Genomic DNA, 18,808 nt, shown 5'->3' with positions numbered 1-18,808 from the left:
AAACACTGGGGGAAAAAACAGACACAGAGCTGGATTTTCCTGCTTGCATGACGTAAAGTTATTGTAATTGAGCCTTAAATCAATAGCAGCCGACAGGAACAATGAACATCTCAGCTCTGACAAATATTGTAACATCTAAGTTTGAGAGTGACTCAGCCCAAATACAGTACTTGTGGTGGGGAGGTTTTTTCTACATCCACAGTAACACAATGTTGAACAAAGCTAATATGAATTACCAATATGGCAGCTCAAATTATCAAGGAATTTTTCCTTTCTAGTGTTATGGGCACGTTTACTAATCCATGTGGGATGGGCAAACGTTTCAAGATTGACTCAGTTAATCTTTTTAGCTTAGGTCTTCCAATGGAAAAACTGCCTTGACAACAGTTATAGCCAATTAAAGTCCTGTATGGCTCAATCCAAAGTGAGTAAATCACGCTGGCAGAAAGGAGGATAATTACAATGTTTTAAAATTAATTGTAAATTTGAGCAATTTGGTTATTAGAACAAACTGAAGAAAATTATTTTTTACAAGTGATTAGAACTGAGGACATACTTATTTCATGAATGGATGTTACAGTAATTAAGCTATTCTGTTCTGAAAAAGAGCCACTGGACCCAAAACATCAACTCTGCTTTGTCTTCACAGACGCTGCCAGACCTACTGTCTTTTTCCACCAATTTGATTTTGTTCCTCACAGGCTTAATTTGTTACAGGTCTCACACTTGTCTCATTGAGCACACACAGACAGCTGTTCAACTATGACAGCCCATCACCCAACAGATTGCAGGACACTCATTGATGCATTGCTCTTTTTCTCACAGAACAAAGTGAGAGCTAACAGCAGGCAGTTGCAATGAACTGGATTAACACTACTGCATTTTCTATTTTATTTCCATGGAGTAAACATGCTGGCCATCATGGGAAGGACATTAATGAATGTATTAGATCACTGGTGGGGCTGAAGTAAATGATGAGAAGGGTGGCCAGAGCATCAAAAGAATCCATCAATCTGTTTCTGAATTTTTGTTCCATCTCTGCCACCTTGCCAGCACCCTTTTTGACAGGTAGCCAACCTAGAGTGCTGTAGCCTGGACCAAGTTTGGTATATTCTACAGTAAACATTCTCAGCCCAGAACGGCTTGAGGTTGCCCTTGCAGGATATTTGTATTCTTCTCATTCAGTTGAAGGTTAGCAGCTTTCTGCCACTCATGCTAACGTCAGTGAGAACCACTAAGGGAAGCATATAGAGGTGTACAGCATGGAAACAGGCCCTACAGCCCAACTTGCCCATGCTCCTTTACTCTACATATCTATTAATAAAACCTAGGATACTGTACACTTTATGAACTGCATTCTCCACCTTTCCTGCCACCTTTGATTATCTATGTGCAACCATTATCAGGTCCCTTTTATCCTGCATTCCCAATTGCATTGCATTTAAACAAATTAAACTTAGAAAAAGGTACACATTTTATATGAATTTTGAATGCAATGTGTGTTTACTGGTGGTTCTTAATGGAAGAAACAAGCAGCATGGAACGCTGTACATTAGCCTGAAAAGGTTAATACAGAGGAGTACCAAAAGCACCACCCACCACAATGACGTCATTTGATCTTGTGGGCAGAATAGTTTAGGATCTCAAGATCCTAAGATCAAATATACAGTCTCAGAGTCTCTATATTAATCTCTATCATTCTAATGTAACCTGTAACTAGTTGTTAACATTCAATACATATCTCCCGTAACCTACACGAGTCTCATCTATTTAGGTCAGGTACTAATTTATCTTTACCAGACTATACCAAACATGTCTTGTGGTTTTCTACACTTTTGGTTAGTGACAATAAAGTTCATCATGAGCAGCAAAATATTACATTGTATGAGCATGCTCATACAGTCAGTTTACTCGTGAATTGGGAGGTTTGATTCAGGTTTTTGTATTGCTTATTAACTATTATGTCACTCAATATAAGGCACAAAGGGATTATCTACTTGTATCCTCCTGTTCCTCCAATTCCTGTTGAATTTCATTCTTATCCATTTCTTCTTGCAGCTGTTCCTCTGCTTCTTATCTGATTAGTAATGGGAATGACTGTTCCCTAATAATGGCCAGATGATGTAGCATACTATCACAAACCTTGTCACCCAATCAACCAGCTCCACCTGAGTTATTCAGGCAGCACGTTGCTTGAAGGTATCAGTGGTACACTTGATAATTTTAACTCTGGCAACATGGCTCTGATTGTAGGCCTGCTGTGCACATGTGCATGGATTCCAGACCAGAGTTTTGAGTCTAATCTGCAAGATGTTACTCTGTTTGTAGCAGCAGCCTGGAAGAAGTCAGATGCATAAAGGTTAAGAGCCACAATCACTGAAAGCCACATTGTGGTCCTTGCCTTGCTTTGGTCTTGTATTCATAACTGTAGCAATTGCCAGATGGCTAAGACTATGAATATTTTTGTTCAAGTTGAGGTAAAGACCCTTGGTAAATATGGCCTTCTGCTAAGAAGCCTTCCTTTTCTAGCAGCATGTACTGTTCATTATAGTCTGTTCACTCTCCCAGTCATAGTCAGTTCCAAGAGGAGAACCTGTCACATCTTCCATGTCAGGAAACAATTTGTTTCAGCAAAAGCTTTAAACTCAAATGTACTTCAGCACTAGATAGATAATTTTCAATGAACTATTGGAACATTAGGCAATTAAGAAATAATTTAGTACCAGTGAGGCTGATTCTAGGAATGGTTGGTTGACTTGTAACTGGAGATCTCCTATGGAAAGAGAGAAACAGAACAAATAATCATACCCTCATATCCAAGCAGTTGGGTAATGTAGCAGTACAATAGCTGGTTAATAAATACATTTACAAATTGTGAATATCATAACTGTAACATTAGATTTGTAACAATGTAGTGAGAAATCAAGGTAAAAAGAAAACAGTAATCACTTACAATCAACTTATTTAAAATAAAAATTTATGAATATTTTGCCAGTCTTTTTCTTGTTTTACTCTGTATTGTTTAAGGTGTGATGTCCCAGTTTTGGTAGAACACCTTTCAATATTAGCTATATAATGTGACTATAAAGGACTTGCAAGGCAGGTATAATATGTTTTAAATAAAGAATGAAACCCCTCAATACAGCATTAACTAAATCATTCAATTATATGTCCAATAATATTTATAACCCTTTTTGATTTCTTGTATTATTATTGAGTGAAGTTACAAAAAGGTTTACTGAATACATTGGTCGTACTCAAACACATTTCACATGCATCCCTGCAGTTAGTGGGGAAAGGAGGTTTTCATCCTGTAGTCCTTTGCTGAATTTTGAATTTACTGCCAGTTCTCCTCCCAGGAGAAATAAGGCTTCTGTACTCTCATCTGACACTAGTGCTGCCTGAAACCCAGTTTATTCATTATACTGTATATATCTTAGCCTCTCAGTGTCTCTCAATCGTAACTTCCTTTATTGCTGCAAGGGCTCCTAACAGTTTCACTATCCCTCTCCTGTTTGATGATTGCTCAGCAGCCGCTACGTGCCAAACAGCTAATGAAAAGTCAAAAAGGAACAATTTAGATGGACACCCAACATCAAATCAGGCACCAGACATAACAATGATACATCCTGCTCAAGTAATCCTGCAAACTTCTAACCAGTAAAATTTGAAGACTAAACAAGCAATAGACTGGCATAGTCGTACTGACCAAATCATAACTTACAACCAATGTCCCAAACACCTACATCATCCTCTTTAGCTATGCCCTGTCCCAAGATCAGGACATGCCTTATACAGGTGGTGGTATAATGGTATACAGTCAAAATTGAATCCTCGACATGGACTTCAGAACCCACAACATTTCATGTAATTAAATCAAGCATGGCTTGTTTGTCCTCCCTCATTTGAAGAATAAGTACTCTTTCATGTTGAGCCACACTTGGAAGAATTGAAGGTAGTGAAGACATGGAATGCACTCTGTATGGGAAACCTCAATTCACCACAAATGAGCCGGCCAAGAACTGAGAATATATCTTGCAGTGATATCAAACATTTATACAACAGTAACCCGTCACTGAAACTTAATTTGTTTGTTAAGGTCCTGACTTCATGACAGCCTCAAACCCCAATATCAACATCCGGAGGTTGCCATTTAACAGAAACTATACTATGGCTGCTAGAGTAGGTCAGAAATTGCAAATTCTGCTGCAAGTAACTCAGCTCATGAATCCCAATACCTGTTCACCATGTACAACAAATCAGAAGTCAGATAGAATACATTTATTTGCCTGGCTGACACCACCACTTGAGATGCACAATATCATCCAGGAAAAGGCGGCCCAATTGATTGACACCACATCCATCAATTTGAACATCCAAGTTTTAGGAGCATGGTGAACTATAACTTGCAGCTATGGGGTAATTATTCTGTGACAGCCCCTTTCAAACACATAACCTCCACCTCCTAAAATAATGGGACTGCATACAGACGGAAAGATTATCACTTTTAAGGTACGCTCCAAGTCACATGACATCCTGACTTGTAATGGCCACATCACCATTCCTTCATTGTTGCTGTGTTAACAACCTAACAACACAGAGTACACCATATTACATGGATAGCAGCTATTCAACAAGGTGACTCATCAATATTTCTCAAGGGCCATTAGGAATGGGCAACAAATGCTGGCTTTGCCAACAATGTGCACAGGGTCAAGATTAGAGTGGTGCTGCAAATGCACAGCAGGTCAAGCAGCATCTAAGGAACAGGAAAACATACATCAGAAAATATACACCAATATTTAAGTTTCTGGTTCCTCGGATGCTGCCTGACCTACTGTGCATTTCCAGCACCACTCTAACCTTGACTCTAATCTCCAGCATCTGTAGTCCTCATTTTCGTCAACATCATGTACATTCTACAAATATAAAACTGCATAAAATTATGAAGATATTATTTTTGTGAAAATCCTAAATATTCTCAGAACATTTTGTTACTCCCTTCTGCAGGTCTGCATCAATCTTGTGATTTGAACATCTGATCTTTCCTTTCTCGACTTTGAGTACTTTTGCTTGTCTCCTCTTTTTAACAGAAGTCCAAAGGGACTGTTTCTGTGCTATACATCTCTATGACTTGAAATGAATAAATGTTACATATGCCAACATTTAACTTATCTGGTACTTGGAACTACTTATCTTTATGTCACTGCATTATAGTCCAGATTTTTCTTGCATTGTCAATTTTATGCAGCAATGCAATTTATTATGAAGTTTTTGATTAGTTTTTGCTGTTCTATTAACTATTGGATTTTGATGGAACTTTAACCCATGCCCTCCTGATTCAGGAGGATCAAATTTCCAAAGCCTTTGTTTAAAATTCTTCACAAAATATCAACACAATTACAGATTGGAAAGAGGTGTGGTACACAAAGTACACAGGCATACCTCTGGAAAAATATATAGTGGAATAGCAGTAAAAAGAATGAAGTCATGCCAGTTTATGCTGGGTGTTGTCGCTGAGATTGCAACGTATGTGGAATTCAAACAGGTTACATATCGGATGCCTAAAGCATAGAAATGTGTACGGACATGGTTTCACTGAAGACCTTGTGCTAAATCTTGTCATATTTTGACCAAGTGTCAATTTATTTGAGTTTCATTCTACAAGGTCCAGGATTTCTCACCGAAATATCAACCTTGCTGAATTAATATCTAAACTGCCTCTACATTGTTCCATATATCTGATGCTAGCCCAATGCCATTAGGGGCAGCATGGTGGCTCTGACTAGCACCATTACCTCATAGCACCTGGAGACCAGGTTTGATTCAGCCTCAGATGACTGTGTGGAACTTGCATGTTCTTCCCATGCTTGTGTGGATTTCCTTCAATATTCTGCTTTCCTCCCACAGTTCAACCATGTGCAGCTTAGGTCAACTGGCCATGTTAAATTGACCCAGAGTGTCCAGGGTCATGCAAGTAAGGTGGGTTAGCTAAGGCAAATGGAGGATTATGGTAATAGTGTGTGGGATGGGATGCTCTTCAGAGGGTCAGCGCCAACTCAATGCACCAAACAGCCTCTATTTGCACTGTAGGGATTTCATGATTGTACTCACACACTGTTTTGGGAAGAACTTGCCACTCATTGGATAGAAAAATTAATTGTGCATATTCCACAATTTTCTAGAAAATTATGTTATGGATTCCTAATCAAGGATCAGGCTATTTTGGATCAGTTAATGTGTAATAAGGCATGTTTAATACTTGATTTCAGAATAAAAGATTCCCTAAGAAATATGATGTCTCAACCAGTGACCTTAACATGATAGAATTGAGCTTTTAGCTTGAGGGGGAGAAACATGGCTCAGCAACAATTGTGTTAAACTTAAATAAGGATAATTGGATTCAGAGTTATAGAGATCTACAGCACAGAAAAAAGGCCTTTTGGCTCACTGAGTTCATACCTGTCAAGAATTATTCTACTCCCATTTTCCTGCAGTTTTCCCACAGCCTTGTGTATCTTGTCATCACAAGACTCAATACTTCTCAGATGTTTATGCCTCTAGAGAACTGGGAAAATAGTTTAGCAGCTAAGACAGTTGAGGAACAATGGCAGATGTGTAAGGAAATTGTTCATAGCTCACAACAAACATATATCCTAAGTGAGAGTAGGGCCAATCAAGGATAGTGAAGGGAACATATGCCGGGAGTCAGAGGAAGTAGGAAAGGTCCTTAATGAACACTTTGCTTCAATATTCACTACTGAGAGGGGCCTTGATGTTTCTGACAACAGTGTGGAACAAACTGGTAGGCTTGAATAGGTTGATGTTAGGAAAGAGGATGTGTTGGAAATTTTTAAAAACATAAGGATAGATAAATCCCCGGGCCAGATGAAATATACACTAGGTTGCTACAGGAAGTGAGGGAAGAAATTGCTGTGTCTTTGGCGATGATCTTTGCGTCCTCACTGTCCACTGGACTAGTGCCAGGTGATTGGAGGGTGGCAAATGTTATTCCCTTGTTTAAGGAAATCAATAGGGATAATTCTGGGAATTACACACCAGTCAGTCTTATGTCAGTAGTGGGCAAAGTATTGGAGAGGATTCTGAGAAACAGGATTTATGATTACTTAGTAAACCATAGTTTGATTACAAATAGTCAGCATGGCTTTGCGAGGGACAGGTCATGCCTCACAAACATGGTTGAATTCTACGAGGATTTTGAAAAACATGTTGATGAAGGTAGAGCAGTGGCTGTGGCGTATATGGATTTTAGCAAGGTGTTTAATAAGGTTCCCCATGGTAGGCTCATTCAGAAAGTGAAGCGGCATGGGATATAGAGAAATCTGGCTGTTTGGATACAGAATTGGCTAGCCCATAGAAGACAGAAGGTGGTGTTAGATGGAAAGTCTTCAGCCTGGAGCTTGGTAACCAGTGGTGTTCCGTAGGGATCGGTTCTAGGACCTCTGCTCTTTGTAATTTTTATAAACGACTTGGACGAGGAAGTGGATGGGTAGTTTAGTAAGTTTGCCAATGACATGAAGCCTGGAGGAGTTGTGGATGGTGTGGAGGACTGTTGTAGGCTGCAACAAGACATTGACAGGACCCAGAGCTGGGCTGAGAAGTGGCAGATGGAGTTCAACATGGAAAAGTATGAAGTCATTCACTTTGGAAGACTGAATTTGAATGCAGAATACAGGGTTAAAGGCAAGGTTCTTGGCAGTGTGGAGGAACATTGGGATCTTGAGGTCTGGTGTCCAAAGATCCCTCAAAGCTGTCATGCAGGTTGATAGGGTTGTTAAGAATGCATGTCTTGCATTGGCTTTCGTTAGTGGGGGATTGAGTTTAAGAGCCGCAAGGTTATGCTGCAGCTTCAGAGAGTGCTGGTTAGACTACACTTGGAATATTGTGTTCAGTTCTGGTCACCACATTATGGGAAACACATTATGAGAAGGTGCAGATGAGATTTACCGGGATGCTGCCTGAACCGGAGGACATGTCTTCTGAAAAAAGGTTGAGGGAGCTTGGTCTTTTCATATTGGAGCGAAGGAGGATGAGAGGTGACTTGATAGAGATGTACAAGATGTTAAGAGGCATAGATAGAATAGATAGCCAGAGACTTTTTCCCAGGCGGAAACGGCTATCACAAGGGGGCATAATCTTAAGGTGATTGGAGGAAGGTTTAAGGGATATCAGAGGTAAGTTCTTTGCACAGAGTGTGATGGGTGTGTGGAATACACTGCCAGCAGTGGTAGTAGAGTCAGATACATTAGGGACATTTAATCTACTCTTGGATAGGCACATGGAAGTTAGTACAATGAGGGGTATGTAGATTAGTTAGATATTAGAGTAGGTAAGGCAGCCAGCACAACATCAAGGACTGAAGGGTCTACACTGTTCTATGTTTTAGAAAGGAGGATTCTAGGTAGGGGATAGGCCAATATAGTCACCTGTGTTACCAAAGTCTGACACTTGTTTAAATATGTTCAGAATGTCATTACGTCTGTTTACTCACATCTCTGTATTGCCATTTGAGCTCAGACATTCAGTACAGTTGTAGTAACATGTAACATAGTGTCCTCAGTCCACAACCTACCTCCACAAGGACCAGTTGGTCATCAATCCTACTTGTACTGTTGGGGGAGATGCATCTGACAGGTAGCTTTAGTATGACTGAGCTAGGAAAAAAAATGCAAGTTGGAATCTTCGGGCCTTGACTAGGACAGAGATTACATCACGCAGCAAGTCACTGTAGATAAAAGATGACCCCACGTGACTGACTGGGTTGATTTTGACAGCCTGAGGAGTCCCAGTGGAATTCTCCAAGTAAGTTTTTAAACCCTTGCTGGCCTAGGTTTCTCTCTATTTTAATGCGGCAAAGGACAAGGGTGTAGGACAGCTCAAGGTCACAAATGCCATTCTGATGTGATAGGCAGGAGTGTTGGGGCCAACTGTTTTTTTTTCTGCCTGTACTTTTCACATTGTGATGTGGAGGTGCCAATGTTGGACTGTGGTGGACAAGGTCAGAAGTTAGACAACACCAGGTTCTCATCCAACAGGTTTATCACAAGCTTTTGAAGCATTGCCCCTTTGTCAGGTGAAGTGACGGGGCAATGCTCCGACAACTTGCGATTTAAAATAATCTCGTTGGACTATAACTTGGTGTCATTGGACTTCTGGCCTTTTCACATTATGGTATGTATGAAATTGATGTCAGAGCATTTGTAAATAAAGCTACTTGCAATTTTGGCCAGGTGTTTCCTGACAATGAATATTAAGATAGGAACCAAATAACCAGCTTGTTATGAATGTGGTGATCACTGGAGTTAGCAACTGAATTAGGATTACAACCTTTGATGCTGCTGAGGTAATTATGCATTTAAGATAATTTTGAATAATTAAACTTTGGAGCAGTATGGACAGCAAATTAAGACTTATGATTGTAATTTAGTTGCTGAGGATTTTACAAGCTATTAGTAAGCTGATAGTTCTCTGGAGTGTCTTTAAAAATTATTGATTTCATGACTTAGCAGATGCTACCTATTTAACCACAGCCACATGTTTATTCAAAGCAGTGGAGCACCTCTATTTCCTCAACCAACCCAAGCACATTGTGACTTTGCCACTCTATTTCCACATTATTTGTTTGAAATTAACTTGCTTTTGAATGCTCTCCAGAATTCACTTTCAGGAGTAATGTGGCCATATTGTTCATATTATTTCTTCATTGTATTTATCTCCTTCCCTCCTTTTTGTATGGGCCAGGAACCAGTTGATGATGAACTCCTCTCCAATATAGCACATCCAGAAGCTCTGAAACTAACTGTAGCACTGCCTTAGCACTGTGCCGGAGTATATGTTATTTAGCACAGTCCAAGTCACGGATCCCCAATTGAATGGGAATTAATAAATGGAGCCACCTGCATAACTTTTTAAACTAAATCTGCACTTTAATCTCAATCTGGTGTCTGATTTCTTGCAATGTTGTTGAGATTGACACTCCAGTACGTTTTCTTTCTCATGAAGTGTTGAGCGAAAACAAACTTTTGGTACGTTTCTGAAGTTCTTAAACTTTTTGGCATTGGTGGTAGGACAAGCAGCAGCAAGACTTAAAGTTTGTTGAGTGGGAGGACAGTTTGTCTACTATACAATGTCTATTCATTTATACCCACTAAAAATAGCATAGTGCCAGACAGAAGTTAACACCTCCTTGAAGTAAACATCTGTCACGTTGCTATAAATGCTACCATTTTACCAATGGTTGGAAAATATAGGTGCAAAGCCAGAAAAACGATAGGAAGATCTCTGACTCTGCTTCTGTGTGGAAAAGTTGAACTTAAATAGATATTTAACTTGATGTTATCACCAAAATCAGGAATCCTCCAAGTAGAGATTCAGGTCTGTAAATTGTCATCTGACAGTTCAGATGCTTCTCAGGAGAATTCATCTGATGGACATACAGTTGATGAGAATTACCATCTGCTGCCTTGGATGACAGACTTCAGATTGACCAATCTGTAGTTTATCACTGTGCATACCTGGTTACTGATGCTTTTTTTATTCTTTCATTCACTGTGTGTGTCATTGGCAAGGCCAGCATTTGCTGCCCTCTTTAAATTCCTTTCAACTGAATGGCTTTTTATGCCATTTCAGAGGCTGGTTAAAAGTCAACCACGTTGCTGGAGATTTGGAGTCATGTATAAGGCAGACCTGGTAAGGATAGCAGATTTCTTCCCCTAAAGGACATTAGTGAACCAGATATGTCTTTACAAGAATTGACGATTAATTTCATTATCACCATTACTGAGAAAAACTTGATATTCCAGATTTATTAATTGAATTTATTTTCAGCTATCTACAATCCTGAACATGTTAGCAAAGGTTGGGCATTCAATGGCAATGTGGCTGAGGAATGAGGTTTCATTAGCTTGTGTATCTTGTCTGATGTGACTGTTTATTCACCGTCACTGTCTTAAATCCCAGAATTTTTTTCCTAACATCCTTTTGGATGTTTGTATATCCACTGCAACTCTACCCCTTATTAACATTTTCTGTGAACCTGTACCATATCCTCCCTCCACTCTCGCTGATCACCAAAGTGAACAATTCACCTGGAGGACATGTCCCTGCAGAGTCTCGGCTTCCTGTACATAGACTGTTACTTGGCCAGCAGGTCCATGATCTGTATTTTAGGTTTATGCTCTGCGGAATGTGTGGCAACTCATCACCACCTTCTCAACAGCCATTAGTAATTGGCAATTAATGGTGACCTGACCAGTGCCATCCACACCACGCAAAAAACTTATTTTAAAACTTCCGTAACTTCATCCTATGTAACTCAAACAGTAATCATCTCAGGAGCTTGCCCCTTCAAACTTTTCTTGCTTCACTGCTTGCAATATTGTGATGAGTTTCTCAACAAAAGGCGACTTGCACTCATTCAATTCATCTTTAACCTATTATCATCAAATTTGAAACATAGCTCTTGCAAAATACTGTTGCTCAATGCTCAACACCATTTCTTCACTCTCTTATATCAAATGATACCAGCCCACTCCTTCTGCAAAGTCAGAGCATATAGGTAAATCCATACTGGTGCTGCTGCATAATTATTAAAATTAAAATATAGAGAATCTCAATAAATACTGGAAAATTTTGCACAAGCACCCAGGATGCAAAGTAATTTAGCATTTCCAGATGCAAGCATTCCATAAAATTATAAGCCAAAAGAGAAGAATGTCTGTTCATTATATTAGATCAAATAATTTTATGAAGACAGCATTATGATTAAATAAATCATGCCAGAAATTGTATTCTTATTTGCAAGTTTATTTTCACTATCCAAAAAAACAAGCTTCCTCACATTGTGGTGAAGTGTGCCCTCTACAGTACCAGCTTTCTGAAGCAAATACTTTGCTGCAAAATGAAAAATGTTACTCTTGCTTTTCTAGGTTTCACCATTGCTCTACATACACTTTGATTTTAACTAAACCCCCAACAGTGATGGGTGGCTATAGTTACAGCTTATAGCCAGCTTTCTCTCCAGGTGGTTTAGTTAAAACTAGAGCTTCAGCAGTCTTCTTTTGCTGGGTTGCAATTTCACAGTCACCAGTAGTTGTTCAGTTTTTGGCTCTTATGCAAATTTGGACAGAGACGTTTTTTAGGCTATTTCACAAAAGGTTGCATCACAACCAAACCCTGTCCTGTCCTGGTCCCATATCCTATATGTTCACTTTCCAACAATCACTGGGTCATGCTAATTATATCTTCCTCACTCATGGGTGTTTGAACCAATTTTAATGCCCTCTACCATTGTCCTGCTTGAGGTGAAGTATGTGGTCAAACTGGAGTCCTTTCTGCTATGTGTGGCTGAATGACTCACTAGCTAAGGCACCAAGAAAGCTTTGATCATCGCTTCTTGTGGACTGTGCTGAAACAGCAATGTGGTGATTCTTCTGGGTTGGTCTAACCAAAGATGCACACATCCCATGAATGAATCAAAAAAAAAATCAAAAGGTCAACGTGTTGTCTGCTACACAAGAGCATTCCAAATTCAACATTTTAGAGCTCATAACTCACATTTGAATATTATTTAGAAGGAAACAGCTGTTACCTAATTACATTTATCTCAGTTGGACAGAATATACAAGCTTAATTTAGAATATCTTTACCTGGGTACAAGTCACATGATTCACAATACCCATGGTAATAGATTTTAAGACAAGAAAGGGAAGGTGAAAACAATGAGATATTGAACTCCAGTTTTACCAAGATATCAATGAATGTTACAGATGTATTGGTCTGCCAGGATCCAGGAGAAAGACTTCATAAAACAGCACGAGAGCAGATGAAACTTCATTGAAGTGCGAGAGTGACAAAGATTTCATTGAACAGGTTGGGGAGTGAGTTCTGTTCCTATGGACTGACTCTGTTTTGAGGAAAAAATCAAGCCTGATGGAGATAATTAATGAGGTATTGGGTATTTGGTTATCTTTCAAACTCATGTAATTTCTTTATAAATAATAGCAAGAGGGACACAATGTTTATTAATTGCAAAAGGCCTTAAAACTAAATAATTGAGGGTTGTTCAGTTGTATGGAAAATTATGGAAAAGGTTAAGGTGGTACAGGGGTGCTTAGCAAAGATTATGCTAGGTTCCAGAATAAGCAATAGGACAGAGTATGGAAAAGGTCAGGACTCTAACTTCAGGCACAGCATATGAGGGGGTCAACTCTGAGAAGTGGGGCCAGTCAACACAGGACTGAGGATGTTGCATTTAAATGCACGCAATATGCAAAGCAAGGTAAATGAGCTTGTAATGCAGATTGAATTTGGCAGATACAGAAGTGTGGCTACAAGGGGATCAGGGCCAAAAACTAAATATCCAAGGATACAGATCCCACCAAAGGGCAGGCAGATGGGCAGAGAGGGTGGTGTTGCCTTGTTGATAGAAATAAAATAAATATTGAGTCAGAAGGGTTAGAATCTGTGTGGGTAGAGTTGAGGAACTGCAAAGGAAAGAAGTCCCTGATGGAAGTTGGGTACATGCCCCCTAGCTGTAGTCAGGATGTGGGGGAGAAAATAAATGAAGAGATAGAAAAGGCATGAAAGAAAGGCACTATTACTATAAATATGGGGACTTTAATTTGCAGGGGATTGGTAAAATCAAGTTGGTAGTGAATCTCAAGAAAAATAATTAGTGGAATAATAACATTGTTTTGGAGCAGCTTGAAGTGAAGCCCACAGACAGTTCTGGATTTCATAATGTGTAATGAGGCAAACAATTAGGGAGCTTAAGGTGAAGGAACCCCTAGGGGGCTGTGATCCACCCTGTAGTTTGAGGGGAGAAGCTGACGGTATTGGAATTACCTATATTAAATTATAAAGACATGAGGGAGGAGCTGGTCAGAGGTGACTGGAAGGGAAACATAGTAGGGAAGACAGTAGAGCAGCAATGGCAAGAGTTTGTGGGACTAATTCAGGAGGTACAAAAATTCATCACATGGAAGAAGAATATACTAGGGGGAGGCTGAGGCAACCTTGGCTGACAAGGAAAATCAGGGACAGCATAAAAGCAAAAGAAAAAAGTATTCAGTGTGGTGAAGATTAGTGCAAAGCCAGAGGGTTGGGAAGCCTTTAAAAACCAGCAGAGGATAAAACAAAAAAAAGAGGGAAGATGATGAAATATGAGTGTAAGCTAGCTAGTAATATTAAAGGAGACGGCAAGAGTTCTTTGTTATCTAAAAGAGTGTCAAAAGTGGACATTGGACCACCAGAAAATGAGGCTAGAGAAGGAGTAATGGAGAACAAAGAACAAGTGGATGAACTGACTCAGTACTTTGAATTACAGTGGAAGATACCAGCAACATATCAGTACTACAAGAGAGTCAGGGAGCGGAGATGAATATAGTTGCCATTACTAAGGAGAAGGTGCTAGGAAACAAAGGTCTGAAGGTGGATAAAATACTTAGATCAGGTGGCTTACACCCCACAGTTCTGAAGGAAGTAGCTGAGCTCATTGTAGAGGCATTGTGGTGATCTTTAAGGAACCACTGGAGTCAGAGAGGGTCCCAGAGGACTGAAAAATGATGAATATAACAAACTATTTAAGAATGGAGGCAGGCAGAAGACAGAAAACTATGGGCTGGTTAGTCTGACCTCCATTGTTGATTAAAATTTTAGAGTCCATTTTAAGGATGGAACTGCATGGTAAAGTAGGGTGGAGTCAATATGGCTTCATCAAGGGGAGGTCAAGCCTGCAAAATCTGTTAGAAATCTTTGAGGCGGTAATGAGCAAGTTAGACAAAGGATAGTCAGTGGATGTGATCTATGTGGATTTCCAGCAGGCCTTTTACAAGATGCCACATAGAAGGTTGCTAAATAAGGTCCAAGACCATGGTGTTAGGAGCAAGGTACTGGCATGGATAGAGGACTGGTTGACTAGCAGAAGGCAGAGAGTAGAGAGTAGAGATAGAGCGGTCTTTTCAAGATGGTAGCCAGTGACTAGTCAAGTTCTGCAGAGGTCCATGTTAGGACTACAACTATGTGTGTTATATATTACCAATCTCATTGAGGGTACGGAGGGCATTGTTGTAAATGAATCAAAGTAAGGTGGGGGCACAAGTACATTGAGGAAGCAGGGAGGCTGCAGAAGGACTTGGTACAGTTAGGAGGGTGGGCAAAGAAGTGGCAGATGGAATACAATGTGGGAAAATGTGAAGTTATGTACTTTGGTTGGAAGACTAAAGGCGTCGACTAAACAGGGAAAGGCTTTGGCAATCTGAGGCACAAACAGACTTGGGAGTCCTCATTCAGAATTCTCTTAAGGCTAAATGCAGGTTCAGATGATGGTTAGGAAGGCAAATGCAATGTTAGCATTCATTTCAAGAGGACGAGAATACAAGAGCAGAATTGTATTGCTGAGACTGTACTATGTTCTGGCCAGATCACATTTGAAATATGTTGAGCACTTATAGGCCCTTTAGCTGTGGAAGGATGTGCTGGCATGGGTCGAGTTCTGAGGTGGCTTACAAGAATGAATCCAGGAATGAAGGTCTTGTCATATGAGGAGCTGGATCAATAAGGTTTCAAATAATGAGGAGAAACCTGATTGAAACTTTTAGAATCCTGAGACACCTGGATACAGCAGATGTGGAGAAGATGGTTCCACTTCTAGGAGAGACTAGGACTAGAAGGCACAACCTCAAAGTGAAGGTACGGCCCTTTGGAATGGAGATGAGAGGAATTTCTTCAGCCAGCGCGTGGTTACCCTGTGGATCTCATTGCTGTTGAAGGCTATGGAGGCCATGTCATTGAGTATCTTTAAGACATGTTGTTTATTGGTAAGGGGATCAGGGAGAAGGCAGAAGAATGTGGTTGAGAAACATATTAGCCACGATTGATGAGCTGAATGGCTTAATTCTGCTCCAATATCTTATGGTCTAATTATATAATGAGTCAAAAATAGTTAATCAACACAAAATAAAGTCGTCAATGGAGGGGTTATATTGTGACTGCAAATTGCAGGCTGAAAAATAGACACCAAAGTCATTCAGGACAATTTTGTCTGCAGCAAGTACATGTGGCTCATAAAGCTTCAGCTCAAAGTCAAAGAGCTGGAAGCCAAGCTATAAGCACTGCCCCAGTCTGATGCATTGTAAACTATCTGGACCCTTTCAGAATACAATCACACCTCTCCCACCAAATTCATCATCCGCTGACTAAAGAAATTCCTCCTCACCTCAGTTCTAAAAGGGTTATCCCCTTCATTCTGAGGCTATGGTTTCACGTCCTAATCTTCCCTATTCATGGAAACCTCTTCTACACATTCACTCTATCCAGTCCTCTCAGGTTTCTCTAAGTTTCAATTAGAAACCTCTCATCCTTCTAAACTAAACAGTCTATGCTTTCTGATTCAGTCCACGATCAGAGACAAGGTGGTGTGATTGGGAGTGAAGCAGATTTAAGAACATAAGAAATAGGAGGAGGGGTAAGCCATTCACCCCTTCGAGCCTGTTGTGCCATTCAATTAGATGATGGCCTGGCTGTCTTCTACTTAGCACCATTTTCCTGTACTATTCTTGTACGTTTAAGGTCTTTATGTGGAAACCTATTAATTAATCACATTGAATGTGCTCAAGAACTGAGCCTCCAGCTTTCTGAGTGAAGGAGGACTACACAATAGTGGTTTGTCAGATAGGTATGGCAGTAATCATAGGTGAACTCTACCTATATGTAGATTGGACAAATCAGAATGACAAGCTATGGAGATGATTTCTGAAAGCAGTTATGAGACTGGCTCTTAGAGCAGCACATTCTTGAGCCAACCAGATAATAGGTTATTTTTTGATTTGGTAACTTGCAATGAGACATGGTTTATTAATGATCTTATTATAAAGATGCTCCTCCTGCACAGCAGTGAACATGATATGATTGCAAAATTAAATCAGTTTCAGAGGAAGAATAGAGGATCTAAGATAGCATTTTAAAAATAAATAAGGGAAGTTATGATGCAAGAAGATCGAGCTGGTGAAATTAAACTCGGAAATAAAGTTAATAGATAGGTCAATAGAGATGGGATTGAAGACATTTAAGGAAACGTTTCATAAAAGTACATTCCAAGAATGAAGAAAGACTTTAGGGGAAGAAAGCAATATCCAAAGATAAATAAGGAAGTTTAGACAGTATCAGCAAGATTAGTGACAGACCAAAAGATTGCCTAGAATATAAGAAAAGCAAACTGTGACTGAAAGAACAATGATGACAAAATTAAAGTACAAGAGAAAATTGTATAGAAGTATAAAACAAAAAATGTTTCTTCAGGCATTTAAAGGCAGAAAAGTCAAGGAAGTGTTGGTCCTCTCAGAATCTGAGAAACTGACAATGAGAAATAGGGAAATGGCAGATGAATTGAACAGACATTTTGTATCTACCATCACTGCACACGATACAAATAACATCCCAAAAACAACTGTGAATAAAAAAGGTGAAAGGGAGAGAGGATGTTAAAACAATTACAGGATGGAGAGAGGGTTTGAGAGAAGGGACATATAAACCTACAAAGTAAAAGGATGTGGTAGCATTGCAGGGCAACTATTTTAATCATGATACCTGGATAGAAAGCATAGGAAAACAGCAACAAACAATGTCACAGGGAAATAAATGGTAAAAAGACAAAATTAATGGCTCTTTACTTAAATGCATATAGGAATAAGAATAGAGTAAGTGAATTAATGGGACAAATGAAGGTTAATGTTTATAATCTTATTGCCATTACAGTATAGCTCCTAAGAGATCAAAGTTGGCAACTAAATATTCAGAATATATGACTTCTTGAAAGGACAAACAGGAACGGAGTGTGGTGGGGTAGCTTCGTTATACTGAGTTGAAATAAGTATGATAGCAATAAATGATCTTGGATTAAATATAGCATCAATGTGGTTGGAGATAAGAAATAACAAGGGGAAGATGGCACATAGAGGAATATCCTGTAACCCACTGTTTTGTAGGTCAAAGAATGAAAAATTAGATAATGATGGAAAGTTTAAAAAGTACACTAATCATGGGTGACTTCAATTTTCATGCAGATTGGCAAAATTAAATTGACAAAGGTACCCAAGAGGAAGAATTTATCAAGTGTATGTGAGACCATATCCTGAGACAATAGTTTGTGAATCCAACCAGAGATCAAGCTATTTTGGACCTGGCAATGTATAATGAAGCTAGTTGATGACCTCAAAGTGACAGAACCCCTAAGGTAGGAGTGACCAGAATTAAGAATTCAGTTTGAGAGTGACAAACTTCCGTTAGAAGCAACTGTGCGAAACTTATGCAAGTACAATTACATAGTGATAAGAGCTGATTTGATTGGAGTGCACAGGGAAAGCAGTTTAGCAGAAAAGACAATTGAGGAACAGGCTGATATTTGAGAAAATAGGTTATGTCTCATAGCAAAGATATGACCCATCAAGGAAGGAACCTAGGAAGGAGATTAACCAAGGAAGTTAAGGATAGTATCAAACTGAAGGAACAAACATACTCAATCCTCTTTGGCACATTGCAAGTTTTAAAGTTCACAAAACGTTACCAAGATATAATAAAGGAGGGAGAAAATAAAACTAGCATGTTATATAAAAATGGACATAAACAGCTTCTTTCAATACATATAAAAAAGAAACGTGGCACCAAAGTGAACTGAGGCTGCTTAGAGAACAAGGCTCAGGAAATAATAATGTTGTACCATGACCTGACAAAGCACCTGATTAATGGTCCCAGATATTAATTGCATTCTAAAAGTACTAAAACACAAAGG

General features: G+C 39.4%; 1 protein-coding gene across 5 annotated transcripts in view; it reads right to left on the bottom strand.

The window, feature by feature from the left end:
- pde4ba (phosphodiesterase 4B, cAMP-specific a) overlaps positions 1 to 18,808 on the bottom strand; it is a 629,295-nt gene that overhangs the window by 137,937 nt on the left and 472,550 nt on the right. For 4 of the 5 annotated variants that reach the window (XM_072574073.1, XM_072574074.1, XM_072574075.1 and 1 more), the window contains one exon: positions 2,724 to 2,773. In XM_072574073.1, coding sequence (XP_072430174.1) covers positions 2,724 to 2,773 — 50 coding nt within the window. Of the gene's footprint in view, positions 1 to 2,723; positions 2,774 to 8,593; positions 8,648 to 18,808 lie in introns of those variants that run through there. The other variant, XM_072574077.1, reaches the window with a different exon arrangement.

The sequence above is a fragment of the Chiloscyllium punctatum genome, chromosome 7 (assembly GCF_047496795.1).
Source record: "Chiloscyllium punctatum isolate Juve2018m chromosome 7, sChiPun1.3, whole genome shotgun sequence".
Classification (NCBI taxonomy): Eukaryota; Metazoa; Chordata; class Chondrichthyes; order Orectolobiformes; family Hemiscylliidae; genus Chiloscyllium; species Chiloscyllium punctatum.
Note: the sequence above shows the minus strand (reverse complement) of the source record. Positions and strands in the feature narration are given on the sequence as shown.